The following is a 20,421-nucleotide window of genomic DNA, read 5'->3' on the forward strand; positions in this document are numbered from 1 at the left end:
TAACGCAAGCGTCAAATGGGCCGCAAAACATATAATTGTTGTATGAATCATCATTGGTTTTTTCCTAAATGGAATTATGAATATTAATCTTATCTACACCTCAGTTTATGAAGATAATCATGGTTCAAATGCATGAGGTTCTCAGGTCAACTCAAATTTTAAGGTCAATTCAAATTTTTCAGGTCTTTTATATTTTTCGTAAATAATTGATATATATGTCATTTCAAGATATTTTTCTACCACATCTCACATGGAAATATAATAAATACACACACAAAGTCATTTTATTTGACGCAGAACATAGAAATTCAAATATATCATTTATATAAAATTTCATGTAATTCAGGCTTCGGGGCCACCAACGCTGAGATTTTCTCAAATCTGAGATTTCTCAGAAAATTTGAGTTTTTCTCACCAAACTGTGCCACCAAATAAATTTTTTCTCAAACTCAGACTTGTCTTTGAGTTTTTTCTCAAATTTGAGATTTTTCTCAAACGTGCGTGCCACCAATGTTTTTTCTGACTCAAATGAGAAAAAAATTTGAGATTTCTCAGAAAATCTTGAGATTGGTATATAGTAACCTCAAATAAAATCTCACGTGAATTCACTCGTCCAAAATGGCCGTCAGACGACGTCTGCAACGTCGACGTCGACGTAATCTTGGCGTTCCAAGGCGGATCCAAGACAGATCTAATCCACTGGAAGGACTCAATGACAATGAAATATTTGAGAGATATCGGTTTTTCCCTGCAACTATATTTTTTATTGTTGACATACTGAAAGACAATCTTCAGTTTACTAGTAGAAGAAACAACCCACTCACTCCCCTCCATCAAGTGTTGGTTTCGTTACGATTTTTAGCAACTGGGTCATTCTACATAACAATTGGCGATACTTTGAGCATATCAAAAAGCACAGCTGGCAGGGCGGTAAGACTGGTGACGGAATTGTTATGTAGAATGACCAGAAGATTCATCCGTCTTCCGTCAAGAGAGGAAATTGTAAACATCAAGGCTGCGTTCCACAAGATTGCCGGTAAGAAAGTTGTCTGCATATCTGACCATGACCTTAAAACTTTATATGCATCTTGAGCCCGACTCTTTTTAACATTTTTGACGAGAAAAAATTGGCCATATTATGTATAAAATAAACACATTCATATTTCATTACACTTCTTTTTATCATATATATCAATACATTGTTTTAATTCATACAACATTTTAAACTATTTAAAACATTGATAAATTGTAATGAAAACAGAAAAGAAGTTTATAGATCATATCGGATATCCTACTGTAAAATAGTGCAGGGGTGGGTCAATAACTTTTTAACCTTCTTCTCTTAAACCATAAACAAATAACGTAGATGACTTTGCTTAAATATGAGAAAAGAAGTTTAATATATATATATATAGAGAGAGAGAGAGAGAGAGAGAGAGAGAGAGAGCATTTAAAGTTAAGTCAATCTAGAATATATTGTACAAGCTGTATGGCATGTCAAACGTTACAACATAATTATGATCTTTTCCATTTGTATTATATAAATATTTATTTGTAATGTACCATTTTCTATTTGTAATGTATCATTTTCCATTTGTATTCTATAATTTTCCATTTGCAGTGTATAAATTTCCATTTGTATTGTATAATTTTCTATTTGTTTTGTATAATTTTCCATTTGTATTCTATAATTGTCCATTTGTATTGAGTAATATTCTATTTGCATTGTACGAGTTTCATAAGTATTCTATAAATTTTTATTTATATTCTCTAATTTTCCATTTGTATTCTATAAGAAGATGGGTTAATAATATTGCGCAACTGCTCATTTGGTTTTGTCGTAAAATACAATTCCAAATTTAACATGCAATTAAATAAATTTGGAATGTTATAATACAAGTTTACAAAAGGGTGATTTTTTACTATATTCACTTTGAAATATTTCAAAAAACAATAAGAAAAAAATGAATACTAAAGCTTTGGTGGTATCGAACCCACAACCTAAAAACCCAAATTCTATAAATTTACCTAACGTCTGGTGCTCTAACCACTGAGCCATATCATTTACAATACAAATAGCAAATGGTACAATACAAATAAATATTTACAAAATACAAATGGAAAATTATAGAATACAAATGGAAAATTATAGAATACAATTTGACATTTATATAATACAAGTGGAAAATTATACAATACAAAAGAAATTCATACAATGCAAATGGAAAATTATAGAATACAAATAAAAAGTTAAACAATGCAATAAATATTTTTGTTATACTTTCATGTTAAATACTGAAATCTGATTGGTTAAGACGCAGTTAATAATATTTACTATTACCCTCAGCGTAGAATTTACGTTATTCCTATATAAAAGCAGTAAAATTTTCTTAAAAATTTTAAAAAAGACATTCAGTATAACAAAATAAATAGTGCCTGTTTGGGAGGATAACAGTTGAAATTGACACCCCTCGAAAACCATTGTCAACCTCCGCTTCGCGTCGGTTGACAATGGTTTTCTCGGGGTGTCAATTTCAACTGTTACCCTCCCAAACAGGCACTATTTATATAATACAATACCAATGGAAATGATTGAGTATTGCAATGTCTGTCATGCCATACAAGCTGTATCATCATGTTAAGGAACCATATTTTTTTAAATGGTTAACAATTTATTCATATAAAACTAAATTGCAGGATTTCCAGGCATTGTGGGGTGCGTTGATGGAACAATGGTCAAAATAAAAGCTCCCCACGTCAATGAAGCAGACTACATTTGTCGCAAAGGATATTATGCCCTTAACATCCAGGTGTGCATGATTTTCATCATGTGACATGATTTTCCTGTCACTTAAAGTTAAGAGAATGGGTGGTCAACAAAATAACCATCAGTTCATTCTTAATTTTTTACTTAAATGATCTTTTCTACTAAAATGACAAAAATATCATGGTTTTTAAATTTCTGTTAGCCATATTTTTGTGGAAAATGCCGTTAAGAAGCCTTATCTAGAGCAAAAATGAATTATTGTGGTCCTGTACAAAAATTGATTTGCTAAATATTCCTTAGAAGAGAAATATTTTCTTTGACAAAAATTAATGATTTTTTCAAATATTATTTATCATAAAAGTTCAAGTTATATGAAGACTTATCATACTAGCAGGTTTTTGCAGCAAAATAAAATTCTAAAAAATACAGCTCATATTGCTTTAAGTGACAAAAAACCCATATACATGTACTTTAATTACATTTTAAATTTGGACATTTTCCTATATTCCAATATAGAGCTCTCCTTTAAAAAAAAATTAATACAGTCTGAAATGGCCATGACCACCAAGCACCCTTAATAAGAGTCAAATCATTCTCAAAGATTTTAGATTTCATAGCATTATTGTGCAAATTGTTTTGTTACATGTTCAATTCTGAAATAAAATAAAAGGAAAAAACCATGTCAATTTTGCTTGCAAAAGAATTTTGCACTGAAATAAGTTGTTTCACCCCTGAAAAAGAGACTTCGAATAAGCTTTATATATTGAATTATGATAATATAATAATTAAATTAACATTGTTTATAATTAATAGATGACGTGTGACCCTCGATTCAGAGTAATCGATCTTGTAGCCAAGTGGCCTGGAAGTGTTCATGATTCCAGAATATTTCGCGAGTCCCAACTGTGCAAAATCATGGAAGAAGGTATGTCCATAGCAAATAAAACTATCATTTAGACATTAGTTGTCTCTCCATTCCTTTCTTTTATATAATTGTATATATTATTTTAGGTCAAATTCAAGGAACTCTCTTAGGAGACTCGGGATACGGTTTAAAACCATACTTGATGACTCCGTATATCTCCACTGAAACAGCACCATCTCAAAGATTTAATTCAGCTCATTGCAGAACCAGGCAAGTACGCACACCCATTACCTCTGACAATCTACCAAATACGACACATCATACTTTATTTTCTTTTTTGTCTTTCTGTTTTAAGGGTTACAATTGAACAGACATTTGGTGTTCTGAAGAAAAGGTTTAATGCGCTCCACACGGGTCTTCGAGCCAATCCTGAGAGAGCGTGCAGGATGATTACTGCATGTGTCATCCTGCACAACATTGGCCTAGACAGAGGAGACATTCTTAGAGATGTTCCCCAGATTCCTGCTTCATTGGTGGCCCCTGATTTTGTTATTCCGGAGGACGCTGTTGGAAGAACGGTGCGGGATCACATCAGAGACACCTATTTCTCGTGAAATGTATTCAACGCTTGAATTTCTTCTACAGTTTAGTGTTTTCCAGTCTTAAATTCTCAATTTCAAGCTCCTGGATGTTCATCTTCCTTTTTCTTGATGACTTACTTGTATCTAAAATAAGTTTGATTTATGTTCATGATGTATTGTTAAATGTTCACATTTTCAATGTTCAATATTAAATCATGTCTTAGGGTTTAATCAAATTTATCATCATTTAACCTTATTGATTATCTTTTACTGTAATTCTTATCATCTTGCAATCATTCATGAAAGACATGGTGAACATGTATTTAATAAACATTCATGCTCATGATAGCAAGTGACCTAGTTTTATGGTTTTATATTTACATTTCACATATTTTTTGCATGTAAAGTATGTGGAAAGGTACTGCAGTTAATAACACTGTAACACACACAGGGTACTGAAAGGTTAAAATGATAAGTTTAATTGTGACTGCTGTAAAATGCAACCTCACAAGTGAAAATCAAAGTTCACGCATGTGGCTGCCACAGTGGCCCTTCCATTATTTTGAGCTTACCCTTAAGATTAAACAGAAATTTTGAGGTATAAATCATATTTGCAGACAAGGCAAGAAGTTAAAAAACAACAAGCACATGGGCCACATCGCATTGAAGCATTGTAGTTCTCGAGAAGAAGATTCTTAAACATTTCCATATAATATATTTCTACTTTTAACTTTTAACCCATCTTTGGTCCCCAGTATTAGTCCAGGGGTCACTATTTTAAAACTATCGAACAATCTTAACCACTCTATTTTTGGTACCTAATAGCATTTACTTAGGTATTTTGTAGAACATGTCATATAATTGTGAAGTACCTTTACTTTCCTCACAACGCCCCTTTTCCATTATCTCTTCCTTGGTAATTTCTTCCCTAGTTACTACCTCAGCGACAGGTTCTTTACAATAAATTGAGATAAGATAATAAATCAAGTAATAAACATTGACTATAAATACTGTTTCAATTATCTTTGATCAAGTTATAATGAGACTTATGATTTAAAAAGCCTTTCAAGCCCTATTGAATACTGATAGGCTTTATTATTGTTGTTTCTATCATTCAGATTTTCATAACCACAAGAAACAAGAGGCCAATTGGCCTTAACAGTCACCTGAGTAGTATATATCCCATACACAAACTTGTCATTGAGTCTCATACATGTATAATTACATATGCATCTAATTAATTAGGTTTCATACTGGAGTAGAAAAATTATAAATTTGTAATGACGACCACATTTCAAAAAGAGCTAGGAAACCTATAATTTTGGTGAAAAATTAAAAGATCTGGTCTACAAAATCATGAAATCAGTTTTCCTGTCAGGTGTGTGGGAGTAAAGAAGATAATTTTTTAACATTATATGCATTAACATATATACATCCATTTTTGCCCTGCCCTAGAGTCAAAACCCACCCTTGAGGGGACATGAAAATTTAAATTTCAGTAGAGGACTTCCTGGTAAACATAATTATTAGTCAGTTTTTCACAATTTAGGTAAAGGAGATTGTGGATATCATAACCATGTACCGGTATTCAGTTTTTTGCCCACATGTGTGGGAGTGGAGAAGAAGATTTTCTAAGATTTAATACATTTTTACTATTTGGCCATATTCGCCCCACCCTAGAGCCAAAACCCCTGACCCAGCCGAGGGGCCATTAATTTCACAATTTTGGTAGAGGACTTCATGGACATCATAACAATGCAACCAGTTTATTCCTCACATGCATGGGAGTAGAGAAGAAGATTTTTGAAAATTTGCCTTTTTTTGCATATGTGGCCCCGCCCGCGGCACCGCAGGGGTGGTAGAGCCATGAATTTCACAATTTAGAGTTTTCTTACCATAGAGATGCTTCACACCAAAAATGGTAACGATTGGCCTGGTAGTTTTCAAGAAGAAGTTAAAAAACGTGAAATTGTTAACGCACGACGCACGGCGCATGACGACAGACGAAGACCAATTGCAATAGGTCACCTGAGTGACTCAGGTGACCTAAAAATGCAGAACAGTTGATAGAATTGCATAAAGCTTTAAACGAATATCAGATACATGTATTACTAGATATCTTTCTAAATTATATCTACATTTGTTTTTACTAGTACCCGATAAGGCTGAGGTGTCAATACATCCAGAGAGGCCATCTAATGATGACCTACCCTCTAAATTCTTTAGCATGGCCTTCTCTGATGCTGAGGGAGATAAAGGTTTAGGGCCACCACCTGTCTTTGGTCTCTTGATTTCAGACAGCTTTCCTTTTGCTAATGAGAATAAAAACGTGCAATTGAAAACAAAAGATCAACATATTGCTTGATAAGAAATTTAGTGGTAATAATTTAAGACTGAATATTTATATTTGCCAATACATTTCCTTATATGGACCTATAGAATAATGAAAACGTTCAATTCTGTATGAACTTTTTCGTGACGTCACAATGTTCATAGCATGCACTAACCGCTTGTCGCTTGGATTTTTGTAAACATAAAATCTCAAGTTATATCAGTTCTGAAAGGTTTGTCTTTTTTTAACGTAAATATAAGTAATAATCAACAATGTTAAAGCTGTTTGGTCCGATTTTATATCAAATTTTATGCACGCTTTTAAACGATGGCTATGCTTAGTATATGTACAATAATAGACATTGCAGTAGTTTTTCCAGTCAATTTTGCCATATTTCAATGAAGAAAAATATGTACAAAATTTGCTAACAAAAAAAAAACAAAATTAAAAGGAACCGCGTTATTTCGCCTCATGTTAATTTTCACCCCTGACGACGAGAAGGGTATGGTTGTATTACGACTTTGACATCGCTTTCATTAAAGGTCGAAATGATCAGACAAATTACACATAAACTTGTACGTTTTGTTCGCTAATATTTATGAAGTCTGATTTAATTACAATCGATGCATAGTGTGCGGGTTGAATACTCCCAATCATTTGGGGGACGAAACTAAGCGGTTTCCTTTTCTAAACATTCCCGTGATGCGTCTTGGTTTGTTTTTTTGTTTGCCCAAAAAGAAATTATTTTTATTTACTTTGAACATTTCTTACTTTGAAAGGAGCCTGATTCTGCTGGTGTAAATAGGAGAAGGTCCATAACTTTCTAAGATAAATATTTGTATGGAAAAATTTTTGATATTGTAATAACAAAAATTCGGACCAAGCAGCAATCTAAAAAGTTCACAGGGATATGAAGTTGGTTGGTACGTGATCAAATCTACTACGAAGCCCTTCGGACTGCACAGGATTTGATCATGCGACCAACCAACTTCATATCCCTGTGAACTTTTTAAATTGCTGTTCATTTGTTAATTGTAGCACCTCATTTGATTGTCTAAATATAAAATTCATATACATCTATACCGTATTACTTGCCTACGTCACAATAAGATGCATGTGCGAAATGTATTAATTTGCTTGATGTTACTAAATAATGGGCCTTATTTTCTGATTTTATTTGTAGAAAGGCAAGCTAAGTTATATGGAAATAATTTAATTCTGGTTTTATTTACAGTAACTTCACATATTTCTATCTTTAAAAATGATACTGATTCTACTGGTGTAAACATGTGAAAGCTAGTCTATAACTTTTAAGTAATTTGTTTGCCTGAAATTTTTGACCAAGCATCTTGAAAGAAAAAAAACAATGTGACGGAGATATAAATTCATTACACATCAGAAATGCATGTTTCAACAATGCAATTAATATTTTCTTTACCAGTATGAAATCATAAAAGTCTTAGAACTGTCTGGGTTCAATCCTGTTAACTGCTGTATAAATGTACTGTTCATCCATAAACATAATTTATACTACTATAGTCTATAGTACATGTATACCAGTATATATCCAAGAATCTTACAAAATGTATCTCTTTTTTTTAGTTTGTTCTTAAAAGAAAAATATCTAAGAAATAAGGTATCATTTTTGGATGCATGACGGGATATTATAATTACAGGTTGGTCACATGATCAAATCCCATAAAGCTTGAAGGGCGCTACTTTGACCTCTTGACCCATAATTGTGCTATGCAGGAATAACAGCAGATTGTGCGAACAGTGTTATATGAATAAGGGGAAACATTTGCAAGTGTAAATATTTGCAAATGTAAACACAAGTACAGTGTACATGGTGTATATATACAAATACAATATATACATACAAGAATAAGTGGTTTGTTGTACATTCCTCTCTGCTTTAAGTTGCTGTATTGTTTGGCAGCCTCTCCACCTGTTCTCAGCACTCCGAACCACTGCTCCTAAAATGTTATATAAATAATCTGAGTATTGCTCATTCTTAACATTATGCTATGGATTTTGATTAAGAATAAGAATTATCTTATTGATACCTATCTTTCTCTCTCTCCTCTTTCTCTCTCACACACACTAACTGTAATTTGAAATGTTTTTACAGTTATCAAATATATTATTTAAAGACTACAACATTAATGTATGACAAAAATTAGTTGCACAGCTTTGAAGATGATAATGTGACTACTGCTTACTCAATGCCAAATTAGCATGATTAGATTTAGGGCAGTATTATTTACTACCAAGCGCAAATTAAGTCAATCTTGAAGATTTCATATATATACAGTGAAGAAAAAAAACTTATCGCTATTTTTATGATGACTGGATTTGCATCTTTGAAGTAAACATCTCACTCCAAACTCGCATCGTAACATTCAGTCGCCTAATTATTCTATAAGAAGTTATTTCCACGGTCAATAAATAAGTAAACAATCACTTATGTATAAAACAAGGTATATTATTATAAAACGACTACAAAAGGCCAACACAATCACCAGCAGACCTTCTCGTGGCTTCTCTCGCAAGATCCCGGGAAAAAGAGACGGAATCCCGAGAAAAGGACGCAGAGCCCGATAAAAAAAAAACGGAAGTTAACCCCCCTCCCAATACACTACATATATTTATCAGTTGAAGCCATATGACACCTTGGGAATTCCCTAAAACAAAACAACAATTGAACTTGGAGAAAAAGATACCCGTTCACCGCCTGGGCAACTTCCCTTCATGCAACATCTTGTCAATCTTCCCTCCCCCAGCACCCTTAAATTTTCCAAATAAAATAAAATATTTTCCCTCAAATAGACCTATTTTTCTTTCCAACTCTGTCCAGTTTTTTTTTTATCTTGTTGTTAGGTATCTAAAGAGACGCTCTCTACACTCATTTCACATTCACTCGCCATATTTCTTAATGAAATTATTAATATTTACATGCAGACAACTATCAAATGTGACTTCAGTTATAATTTACACATGTAATTTACATAAATAACGCGATAAACAAGAAAATGAAAGTAGAGTAGACTTACCCGATCGACGCCATTTTTCCTGCGAGGCCGCTTGCGGTAACGAAAATAAGCTGAGATTTTTCCGTAAAACTCAACTCTCGTGAGGCGACTCTGAGAAAGTTTGGTGGCACACCGTTTTAGCAGAATCTCACCAGAGTCAGAAATTTAAGATTTGAGGCTGAGATTTGAGCTGAGATTTTTATATGTTGGTGGCCCCGAAGCCAGGTATTTAGTATTTCAGGTCTTTAGTGTGTCCCGTATACCGATTCCGATACATTGTTTTGAAAAGAATGAAAAATTCCAAAATTTTCAAAATAGATTATAGTCTCCATAAAACGCACCTAACACGACAATCTATGACCTACATTATTTACATTCACGAGTAAAACAAAAAATATGTAATATTTTTAAAAGGCATACAACATATTTCTCTACATGCAAATTTACTTATTAATAATTCATGAAAATAGGCATAATAAAAATTTATTTTTAAAAAATCCCGCAGAAACGCAGTTACAATATCTAAATGTATATGAAATAACGGACCGCCTTCTGGCGGCCCGTAATAATGTTACACACTCCATTCACAATTTTATCACACCTGTATCTGTAGAAATGTTATTCCATGGTAGTAATCAATGTAACTAATACTTTACTAGCTGTTAATGAACAAATATTTGATGATGTGCGCAACTTTATAAAAAATTCCAACAGATTCTAACAAAAGTATAATATAATTAATATCTGTCTGTGTTTAATAAGAGCATAACAAAAGACTGTATTGCTGATTGGGGTTATTTTTGTTTTCTGGGAGGGGGTATGAAACTTAATTTTGGATATTTTACTATGCAGTGAATTTTATAAATTTGAATTTTCATGGCATGATTGTGCATCTCCTGCATCCCCCCACCTTCACCCAAGCCCCCTAATGTAGAAGTGACCTTGATCTGTGCCTATAATTATAAGAATATTAATTTGCTCCAAGCAGGTGAGCAATTCATGCTGTAAGCATAAATTGCTCTTCTCTAAAGTCGGGATCGGTATTCAAATAACACTTAACACTACGGGTTGTTTTGGAAAATCAATGTTTGCTATATTTTCTGTACAAAAATACAGCCTAGTAAGTAGAGAATTATTTAAGAACTATGCATTCCGTGAAAAGATAAAGTTATTTATAAATAGCTTTCTAAATATTTCCCTTTAGACCTTTTGAATCAGCTGGCTAACATGGTAAACAGGTAAAGGTTGATATACATATCACAGGCACCTGATTTTTTTCAATCAGTCGCTCATTAAGCCATATATATATATATATATATATATATATATATATATATATATTACCTCCTCAAAACACGTGTGTTTATATATAGAGGTGTGTTTTATATATATAGAGGAGGTAGATTTTTTTTTTATATTTGGCTTATTGAGCGACTGGTTGATTAAAATTGAGAAGCCTGTGATCAGACAAAGATAGTATGTATTATTTTATCATTGCTACAATCAACTATGTGCGATATGGTCAAATATCTGCCCCAATTTTAACCATTTTTAAAATAGTGTCGATAAAAAATCGAATCTTTACAAATCATTGTACAGTGGATGCCTTTCACATTAATCTTGATTTAAGTCACCATTGCTCATTCGCTATTCATCTATGACGTCAACTAAATGACCTAATTCTGGCAAAGGACTATATATGGTTTGAGCCTAAAATGGCCCCCTTAAATGAACATTGTCATTTCACTGTAATTTTTTGTTTTATTTGTACAAATTTACATTTGAAGTGATTTCATAATTTTCATTTTGATTTTTAGTGCCCACAATTTAAAAATATAACTTCATAAAGTTTACCTTTTCCCGCCATTTTTGCATTTTAAGCATAAAACGGCTTGTTTTGAAGCAGTTTTTCTTTAAGGAAACATTGAGCGACTGCTTGAACAAACAAAATATTCTCACCAAAGATGTATCTTTCCAGTACTTATTAGTGACAAAAAGTTCGTTCTTGTTCAAAGAGTCGCTCTATATTTCCCATTCGAAAAAAGATAAGGAAGATGTCAATTTTTGACCGATTTTGATTGAATTATGAAAATAGCGTCACTTCTGACGTCATATACTGCCAATGAGTGCATGTAAATCAAATAAATAGGTGAAAAACATATTTTATGTCAACTATTTTATAAAATAACACAACAAATTAATGTACCTGAATCACTTTAAAATTAGCGAACTATTGGGGCCAAATTTGCTTAATGTCATATATAGTTCTTTGTAAACAATTGAAAATATTTTCATTTTTGCTTTATATTTTGCATTTGGAAGTATATAAGAGCTTATAGGTCTGCTCAAGTACGAACATATGTTTTTCTTCTGATAACTATACACCCTATACTAAAATATGGTACTTGAGCAAGCCTGCGCTTGATGTTTCCTAGTCGAAAAACCATCGGAAAACACCCATATATCACTACAAAACATCAATTAATCAAAATAAGGCAATCTTCATGACGTCAATTCTATATTATTCGTCATTGTGGTGATAATCTTTTGCACCCTTATTTTCAATATGATTCTAACTACTTTCCACCTTAATTTTAAAACTCTTTATAAAACTTTAATTTTTGGGGCAAAAAATGCATAAAACCGCACATAGTCCTTTCAATCAAAATGAAACATTTTTTTTTAACTGCCCGTGGAGCCTTTTAGCAAATATTGCATCTTGATTGAAATATTGGACAATGTAATATTGTAGTTATTGTCATAAACCTTAATTGTCATAATCTATGAGAGAGGGGTCAAAATATAATCAATAAATTATTATAGACTCAAGTGTTTAGTGTGATAGGATATAATTTTCATCTTATTTTCATCAATTGTTTCAGGCGACCCACTTCAAGTTCAGAAAAGACTATTAAGCACACTAGAGTATAAAAGTCCATACAGTGAAATTTTCTTCAGGAAGCAGGCAATGTTGAAGTATTGACTGACAAACAAGAAAGAAGTTTTATTGTTAACAAAGAAACTCAACACACATTGATGACATGTAAAAATAGAGCATTGTATCCTGATCTACGTATAATAAGGGAATTTGGAAAAGCTGCAGTGTGATGAACTACAAAAAACCATTTGTCAGTTGAATTCCAAAACTGCTGAGAATGAGCTCTAGGGAGTTTCCACTGAACATGGCTGAAGGCAGAAGTGCTGATAAAGGAGATGTGGACCAAGGGAAGCAAAGGTCTGTTAGTTCAAATGCTAACAAAAATGATATCAGCTGTTATTCCGATGTTATAAAAAATTTACTCAGTATAACAACTAAGAGTCAGCAAGAATCGAAGAAGAGATATAAGCTTGTAGTGCTACGTCCAAAACACCCTGGTGACAAGCTTATGATGCCACGTCCAAAACACCCTGGTGACCCCCAGCAATCAGGGTCAAAAGTTGCTTCAGATCATAACAGATTCTTGCAGCAAGTAGAAACTGCCACTCCTTCAAATATTGGACCATTGGATACAAGTCATTTTTACATCTCACAGAATATAAAAACAGAGGACGATTCTGATTGGATAGGACGCAATGAGTCTCCCTCTTTATGTACAACTGCTACTGATAAAACATCAATTCCTCAAATGACAAAAACTGAAAATGATGTTGCAAATAAATCCGTCATCTCACAGAATATAAAAACAGAAGACATTATAACTTATTCTGATTTGACAGGACACAATCAACCTACATCTCCTGCTTTATGTACACCGATAGTTTCTACTGTGATAAAAACTGAAAACGATAAGGATGTTATATCTGATGCAAGATTGACTGGTTGGAATGAGTCTAAAGTCAATACGTCTCACTCAGTGAATTCACAAATGTTGTCAGGAAGCAAGTGTAGTTCTACGATGATAAATACAGAAAATGATTTTCGCATATTTGGTACCAGTTTGGCGGACCAACGTCACATATCTTATTTTTCTCTTGAACCTTCACTCTCGCATGTTGTCAAGAATGAGACCAATCTAACAATAACTGATTCCTCTTTGGAAAGTTTGCATATGTCTGTAGGGAATGCACATTGTCAGAATGATTCTTTATCCAGTAAGAAGAGATACACCTCAATACTTCTCCCCAAGGACTCACCAAGTACACCAATACACACTGTTTATCAGTGCCCAGTCTCCCTTAATCCAGTAAAAAGTTGGAGTGATATTAAAGGAGTTATTGATAGGACCAGCTCAAGGAAGAGACATATTGCCCCACAACAATCAGCTTCCAAGGAAACCCAATCCTCAGTTGATATGTCCAAGGTAAAAGGTTACTGTAGATTCCTAATTATACACAAGGAATTAAAATTAGCAAAAAATCGCGAGAAGCACATCTTTAGAATATGGAAAATATAAATTTTATTTTTTTGGACAGATTTAAACTAAATGAAATTGTAATATTAAATTGACATTTTTTATTTCTTTCTATTTGACGCAAAACGGAGTTATCACAAAATCAAATATTTGCATATATAAGGCCTAACCAAAAAATAGGTTTGTTTCCACTTTCCCGACCGACCCTTACTTAAACCCGCCGACCCCATAAAAAATTTCGATTTTTTTTCGGAAATTTCCGTTTTTATCCGTTTTTCGTTAAAATTTCGTTTTTATCCGATTAAAAAATTTATTGTGTCCTCTAAATTTAAGTTGTAAAAACGCTTATAGAACTTATTTAGATGTCATCAGTGTTGTGTAGATGTTTGTTATTTACAAATGGCAGCACATGTCGTGCCAGTTGAGCTCGAGAAATGTTCCCACCAGCCTGGGGAAAAGTTCATCACATCATTTAAACAATGACAACAAATAGTTTGGGTTTTTTTTTATCTTACCCAGTTTAATAGATAAATGGTTGAATATGCACAATTGAACAGACGGAGAGGGGAAAAAAAAGATTAAGAAAAAAAAAAGCCGACCTACCGACCCTAATTTTTTTCAGCCTGAAAGCGGAAACAAACCTATTTTTTTGTTAGGCCTAATAAGGAATACAGTCCCTGAAATGTTCTACTTTTCCATTTTTTCACGAGTTCACAGTGTGTTGGCTGTGCGTTCTCCTGCACTCTTCACTATGCTCTGTTCACGCTGTTCACGCTCACTGTTCACAAAGCGTTCACGCTCACTGTTCACAAAGCGTTCACGCTCACTGTTCACAATGTGTTCACTTTGTGTTCGCTCGCCGTTCATGTCGCTCATCAAATTTTGTTCAGCGTGCGCTCACCGCTCATCATTCACTCACCATTCAATTGTGAAAGTAGAACATTTCTTGGACTGTATATATACGGTTAATTACTTTGACTCCCTATGCATGCATTCATGTACTTGTATCAAATGACACATATACAGTATCGATCAGACCCAACCTAACAGAAAGTAAATCAAAACCCTGGGTTTACTCCGGGATCACTAAAGTGAGAAGCGGTGTGGATCAGTAACCTTTGACAAGCAAAGCTGCAATAAACAGCTCCTAACAATTATCGCAAATCTTACACGGGTGTATACGCTGCGAGTGATAAACTGATGCGTTGAGTGATGACATTATCGGGATTGCGAGTTGCAGTTATATAAACAAGCATTTTCATTGGCCGTTATAGTACCCGCCCACCCATACCTGCTGACGTGGTATTTGTGTCGTTTCTGCAATAATTGAGTAAGAGTTCTCACAATAATCGCATCTTCTTTTTTGGTGTAAACAGTTGTCAAAAACACGGTGTTAAAACAGGTTCAATCCCCAATTCATTTTTAAATATAATACATACTTCATCGAAAAATTCAAATCCTTTTAGCTGTTAAACGCATCAATTTAAGATGAGGCTATATTTATTTTGTTGTAGCTTATTCCAAAGAATCCACAACAGATACTGACAATAGATATTACATAGCTATATTGCATTTTGTTGAACTTTGACTGATTAATATGACACACTTAGAACTACAAGTGTGCATGTGTTTTCAAACATACCAAACAATTGAATTTTACGGCATGTAAAAGTGTTCAATTTTGGACTGATCTGTGATCAACATTATTTTGTAACTCACTTAGTCTGTATAAACATTCATTTTATTTTATGTTCTTCGATATTCATCACACAATATTTACTTCTGATGTTGACACTGACACGCTAATCGACCTCGGATTGTATAATTCACGTGCAGATCGAGTCGCCATTTTACAGTTTTCAATGTATATAAACAAACCACACATCTTCATTTTGCGGAGCTGTTGACGATGTTTCAAAGATTTCAGTACATATTTATTGTAAATAAAACAGTGAAGACATATGCTGTAAAACGTCAAATGGATTTCACGGCGTGTCAACCCGAATTTTCCCGTGGATCTACATTTTGCAACAAGTTTTTTATGAGGAAAAACAGTTCAACTCATGCGATTTTCCATATATCGCATAGCCCCCTAACTCCGTCACTACCCCAACTCCGTCACTTTCGGGAAACTCCTCGCCGTTTAAAATCAAGTGCGGTTATGACGTCATTTTTTGAATGTCAAAAAACTTCAATCAAATGTCAACAATTTACAACGGTTAAATTTAAGAATGTGTGCAAACATAACAAAATTACACCTTGTTCATTTTATGCAACAATAATTGCGTGAAATCAGCTAACACTCTTTCACGGGTGCACTAAAATAACGATATTTCTGACATGCGGGCCCATTCGATGAATTAAGGTGTTCAGTCATTTTAAGAGAGGTCAAGATGAAACATTTCACATGTAATTTATTTTTTATTAAGGTTATTAATACATTTTTTCAGTCCGCAATAGCATTCATGCACTACACTTGATGATAACGTCAAATCGCTCATGCCGTAATTTTTGCCTTATACAGGGTTACAGATATAAACGGTATGTCGGTATTTATAATATGCAACATTTATTAAAAATGTAATTAATGAATAATGTAATCATCAGTATAATCATTATTGATATGATATTTTTGAAATATGTAAGGACAGAAATCAAACCGTTTCCATACATTCTGAAAAGGTCATTGTGATTGTTGTTACAAGGACCCATTTTTTAATTCTGACGATCATTTCACTTTGATGAAATTAAATACAATTTAAATTGTATACACCGATTTTACTTATTTTAACTTGGCCTATATACAAGTTGAGTTTAAACTTAATTGTTAATGTGTCTTCATTCCCTGGCGTATCGTAGATCATGTGGGTGACGGAGTTAGGTTCATAAACTATGATAGCACGTGTGATAAACGTCGTATTCAGAGGGCTTATTTGAATAATAATAAAAATATTTTTGTAAATAATTTTATAAATTATAGCGTTTCAGATTATATTTAGTGATTGCAAATGATAAAAACCGCAAAAAATAAATTGCAGAGAAACGCGGAATGTTTTCTACTTATGGTGACGGAGTTTGGGTACTCGGGGATATACAGTATATGGTTCATTATGAACGCTAACGTAAAATTTATTTGTTCACTAAACAGTTTCTGGCGATTTTTTTCACAATGAACTGAATGACATTATTCGTAAGCGAAGTACAATCTTATTCTGTGACTGATAATCTATATGCGCCGATCCCTGCTTTTAGGGAACTTTTTCTTTTTCTCTTCATTAATATTTTACACATGTACGTGAACATCTCCCCGTTTGTTATCAAATAACTCTGTACGTAAATTTTAACTTGCTAGTACAACTTTATGAGATGTTTTCTTTCTCCGACATATCTTTCCACGTGTTAGCATCATGTTCTCAACATGCATTTGATAAATGGGCGGGTCTATATAAATACACCAATCAGAATCTTTATTTCAAATCACAATTGAAATACACACCGATTAGAAAGTGTCATCACTCAACGCAATGCTACATCGGTCGTAGCGAATACTTTCATGTAAGATTTGCGATAACACATTCACTTGAATTTTATTTCAACATTCTAAATGTAACCAAAAGCTTTGTTTACATAGCAAAGAATATTAAGCTCTTTAACTCGCTTATAACTGAATGAGTGACACTCAAACTTTGATTGCCTATTAAAAATGCCTAACCAAAGCATTGTAAACATTAAAATCAAAAAAATAATTTTGACTAAAATCGTGACCACGCCCCTTTAAAATTTTATTTTCACATTAAGCATGTTATATTTTTAGGAGGAGGATGAAGAGGAAAGTATTAACAAATTTTTAGAGATGTCTGGAAAATTTTTTAAATGTGGATTCTGTGATGAGGCATTTGCAGAAGCAGAAGAACTAAACTGGCATCTTAGGGAGCACAGCAGTTTCAACAGAATGCAACCGGAGAAACGTCAGAAGCCGTGTCAGGAGTTTAAAGGGTCTTTGATTACAGAAGCATGTCCAATCTGTTTAAAGCAAACTCCGTGCGAAGACTTGGGGCTACACTGCAAATCTCATGGCGTAATGCTAACAGAAATAATGTTCAATTGTGAAAAATGTTCCACCTTGTTTAATTCTTCACAGCGGCTCAATGTTTGTGTTCACTTGGAAAACAACAAAGAGGCTCTTCAAAGGAGTTTGAGGTACCGCTGCTCAGTTTGCAGAGAGAATTATGAAGAGATTTCTGCATTTAAGGAGCACATGCAAGCTCACAAGATACCTGAAAGGGCCCGTGCTCTAGCTATATACACATGCCCAATATGTGACAAGCTTTTTTCCAACCAGTCTCTATTAAAAAAGCATCGAAAGAATGGGTGTTCTCAAAAGGTAGCTAAGACGTGCAGATTTTGTGGGCAGTTCTATCAAAGAAATTTTGAAAGTCCATCTTCCATTGGTACAAACAATGGATGCATAAAATGCAGGAAGTTTTTAAAGTTAAAAATAAGTTTGAGGAAGCAAATGTCAACTCAGAAAATTCATCGTTGCCCGGTCTGCTCAAGGTGTTTCTCTAGAATTTTCCTTATGAAATCTCACGTGAGGAATAACCATATACAGGAAGTCAAACAGAAGGGTTTCAAGTGTTTCATATGTGGAAAAGTTTTCAGCAGCCTCGGCAACATTGGGATTCACATGAACTCTCATGTTCCAGTCCGTAGTCTGCCTTGTCTTCTGTGTAGAAAAAAATTCAGCAACGGTCTCCATTTAAAGCTGCATATGAAAATCCATTCTAGTGAAATGTTTTATTGCAAGATTTGTTACAAAAGATTTTATAATGCCAATCACTTCTTTCGACACAGGGCCATGAACCCAATAGATTGTAACTGTGAGGGATATGCCAGCAACACAAAGCACGGTGCATCTTGTGTGAAGGTCAGGGTCTTCTTCAAAGCAGGCAACAGCTACATACTGGATGTATGCAAAGAAAGTTCGCTACATGCGTGCAAGATTTGTTCAGCCCAATTCGAAAGTGTAATGCATTTGCAACACCACCTTAAAACAAAGCATGAGATGATCAGATCCATACATGCTCTACTATCAAGGAAAACATGAAGTGCTCAGTTCAATCCAAAATTTATTTTGAAAATATTAATTATAATCCACTTTGAAGTTTTTCTAAACAACATATAGTTTAAACTCCGTCTTTCTGTCAGAAAGTCATCTGAAAGATACTATTTTGGAATTCAAACATTTGTAAGGTTTTGATTATTATTTGTGTTTAATGTCATTTTTAAAAAAATTTAATGATCTCCTTCCATAATTTTTTTAATATGAATGTACGAGTAGTGTCCAAAGCTGAAAATAATATGATTTGAAGTGTACAGTATGACAATTAATCTTCAATGTTTTGTAATTCTTGTATAAAAGGAAGTTATTCTTACTAATGGTTCAATGTATATTGCTATAACTAATATTGAATAACATGTGATAGCTCTGTGGGCAAAGTCGGGGTTAAGTTCACAAGAGTTGGAACTTTCTATAAATTGTGGGGGGTGATATAGCCCATATGCTTATTATCTTTTACATGTAAATACTTTCAGTGAAAGCAGCAAGGTCTAATGAGAACATTTTGCAAGATGGCGTGAATAAAATAAAATGAAAAGTTTAAAATTGTTACTGTTAATTTATTATTTTTTCTGGGTATAATTAACGTAGATTGGGTGAAAATTACAGTTTCAAGGATACACAGTTGTGTACAGTGATCCTATCAGTACTTCATCTACATGTATAAGAATTATATGTAATTTAGAAATATTGCACTTCAATTAAAATTTCATGGACCAACTGAAAAAAAAATCGTCAAAAATATATATTTAATGAATAATGACGAAACTCTCAGTATAAGATTTGTTTTACAATACCTTACAATAGTGTTATTTTTATAAGTTTTAATGGAAGCATCCCCCGGTAGTGTTAACTCAAGGTTGTGAAAATCATGACTCCCAAGGGTAGGGTGGAGCCACAATGGGGGTTGAATTTTTACATAGGAATATATAGAGTAAATCTTCTTCTCAAAACCAATTGGTTAGGAAAGCTGAAACTTGTGTGGAAGCATCCTCAGGTAGTGAAAATTCCAAGTTGTGAAAATCATGACCCCCGGGGGTAGGGTGGGGTCACAATGGTGGGTCGAAGTTTTACATAGGTTGGGGCCACAATGGGGGTATACTTTTTACATATGAATATATATACATGTAGTTAATCTTGAAAAATCTTCTTCTCAAAACCATTAGGCTAGGAAAGCTGAAACTTGTTTGGAAGCAGACCTGACTGCTTACATTTTCTGTGTTTTTATTGCCACAACTCAGTAAGTTAAACTTTACGAAATTTTTTTCGGCTGGTGAATAATATTGCTATTTATTACATAATTTGTCTAGAACGTGTTTGATAATATTCACCTACAAGAAACATATTACTATATGTATTTAATATCGTTAATT

The 20,421-nt window shown here is 33.5% G+C and overlaps 2 protein-coding genes and 1 long non-coding RNA gene across 8 annotated transcripts; 2 read left to right on the forward strand and 1 right to left on the reverse strand.

Moving 5' to 3' along the window:
* Positions 1-348: 348 nt before the first annotated feature.
* LOC136271562 (putative nuclease HARBI1) lies at positions 349-4,246 on the forward strand. Its single transcript, XM_066071810.1, has 5 exons — positions 349-1,036; positions 2,698-2,810; positions 3,581-3,692; positions 3,779-3,902; positions 3,988-4,246. Exons 1-5 carry the CDS (start codon positions 619-621, stop codon positions 4,244-4,246), a joined length of 1,026 nt encoding a protein of 341 aa, XP_065927882.1. The 5' UTR covers positions 349-618.
* On the reverse strand, positions 3,945-9,804 carry LOC109618277 (uncharacterized). Of its 4 annotated transcripts, none has more exons than XR_010709478.1 (5): positions 9,599-9,804; positions 8,426-8,521; positions 6,370-6,525; positions 5,086-5,166; positions 3,945-4,357 (listed from the first exon to the last, which is right to left on the reverse strand). It is a non-coding gene; the product is annotated as an uncharacterized lncRNA (long non-coding RNA). The 4 variants fall into 4 exon arrangements; XR_010709479.1 differs by lacking the exon at positions 9,599-9,804 and adding an exon at positions 9,076-9,285; XR_010709480.1 differs by lacking the exon at positions 9,599-9,804 and adding an exon at positions 8,612-8,920.
* An 806-nt stretch (positions 9,805-10,610) lies between these two features.
* Positions 10,611-19,596, forward strand: LOC105345118 (zinc finger protein 37). Of its 3 annotated transcripts, none has more exons than XM_011453165.4 (3): positions 10,611-10,697; positions 12,460-13,878; positions 17,744-19,596. In XM_011453165.4, exons 2-3 carry the CDS (start codon positions 12,733-12,735, stop codon positions 19,034-19,036), a joined length of 2,439 nt encoding a protein of 812 aa, XP_011451467.3. In that variant the 5' UTR covers positions 10,611-10,697; positions 12,460-12,732; the 3' UTR covers positions 19,037-19,596. The 3 variants fall into 3 exon arrangements, with proteins under 3 accessions (XP_011451467.3, XP_065928020.1, XP_065928021.1); XM_066071948.1 differs by lacking the exon at positions 10,611-10,697 and adding an exon at positions 10,789-10,807; XM_066071949.1 differs by lacking the exon at positions 10,611-10,697 and adding an exon at positions 10,797-10,815.
* Positions 19,597-20,421: the final 825 nt, after the last annotated feature.

This window comes from Magallana gigas, chromosome 9 (assembly GCF_963853765.1).
Source record: "Magallana gigas chromosome 9, xbMagGiga1.1, whole genome shotgun sequence".
In the NCBI taxonomy this organism is placed as follows: Eukaryota; Metazoa; Mollusca; class Bivalvia; order Ostreida; family Ostreidae; genus Magallana; species Magallana gigas.

What these genes read in the sequence shown, in the direction of transcription:
- LOC136271562 (XM_066071810.1), top strand. Translation starts at nt 619, where the DNA reads ATGGCCGTCAGACGACGTCTGCAACGTCGACGTCGACGTAATCTTGGC. An exon ending in TGCGTTCCACAAGATTGCCG is followed by an intron (nt 1,037 to 2,697) that starts GTAAGAAAGTTG and finishes ACTAAATTGCAG; the next exon opens with GATTTCCAGGCATTGTGGGG. An exon ending in TCAGCTCATTGCAGAACCAG is followed by an intron (nt 3,903 to 3,987) that starts GCAAGTACGCAC and finishes TTCTGTTTTAAG; the next exon opens with GGTTACAATTGAACAGACAT.
- LOC105345118 (XM_011453165.4), top strand. Translation starts at nt 12,733, where the DNA reads ATGAGCTCTAGGGAGTTTCCACTGAACATGGCTGAAGGCAGAAGTGCT. An exon ending in CCTCAGTTGATATGTCCAAG is followed by an intron (nt 13,879 to 17,743) that starts GTAAAAGGTTAC and finishes TTATATTTTTAG; the next exon opens with GAGGAGGATGAAGAGGAAAG.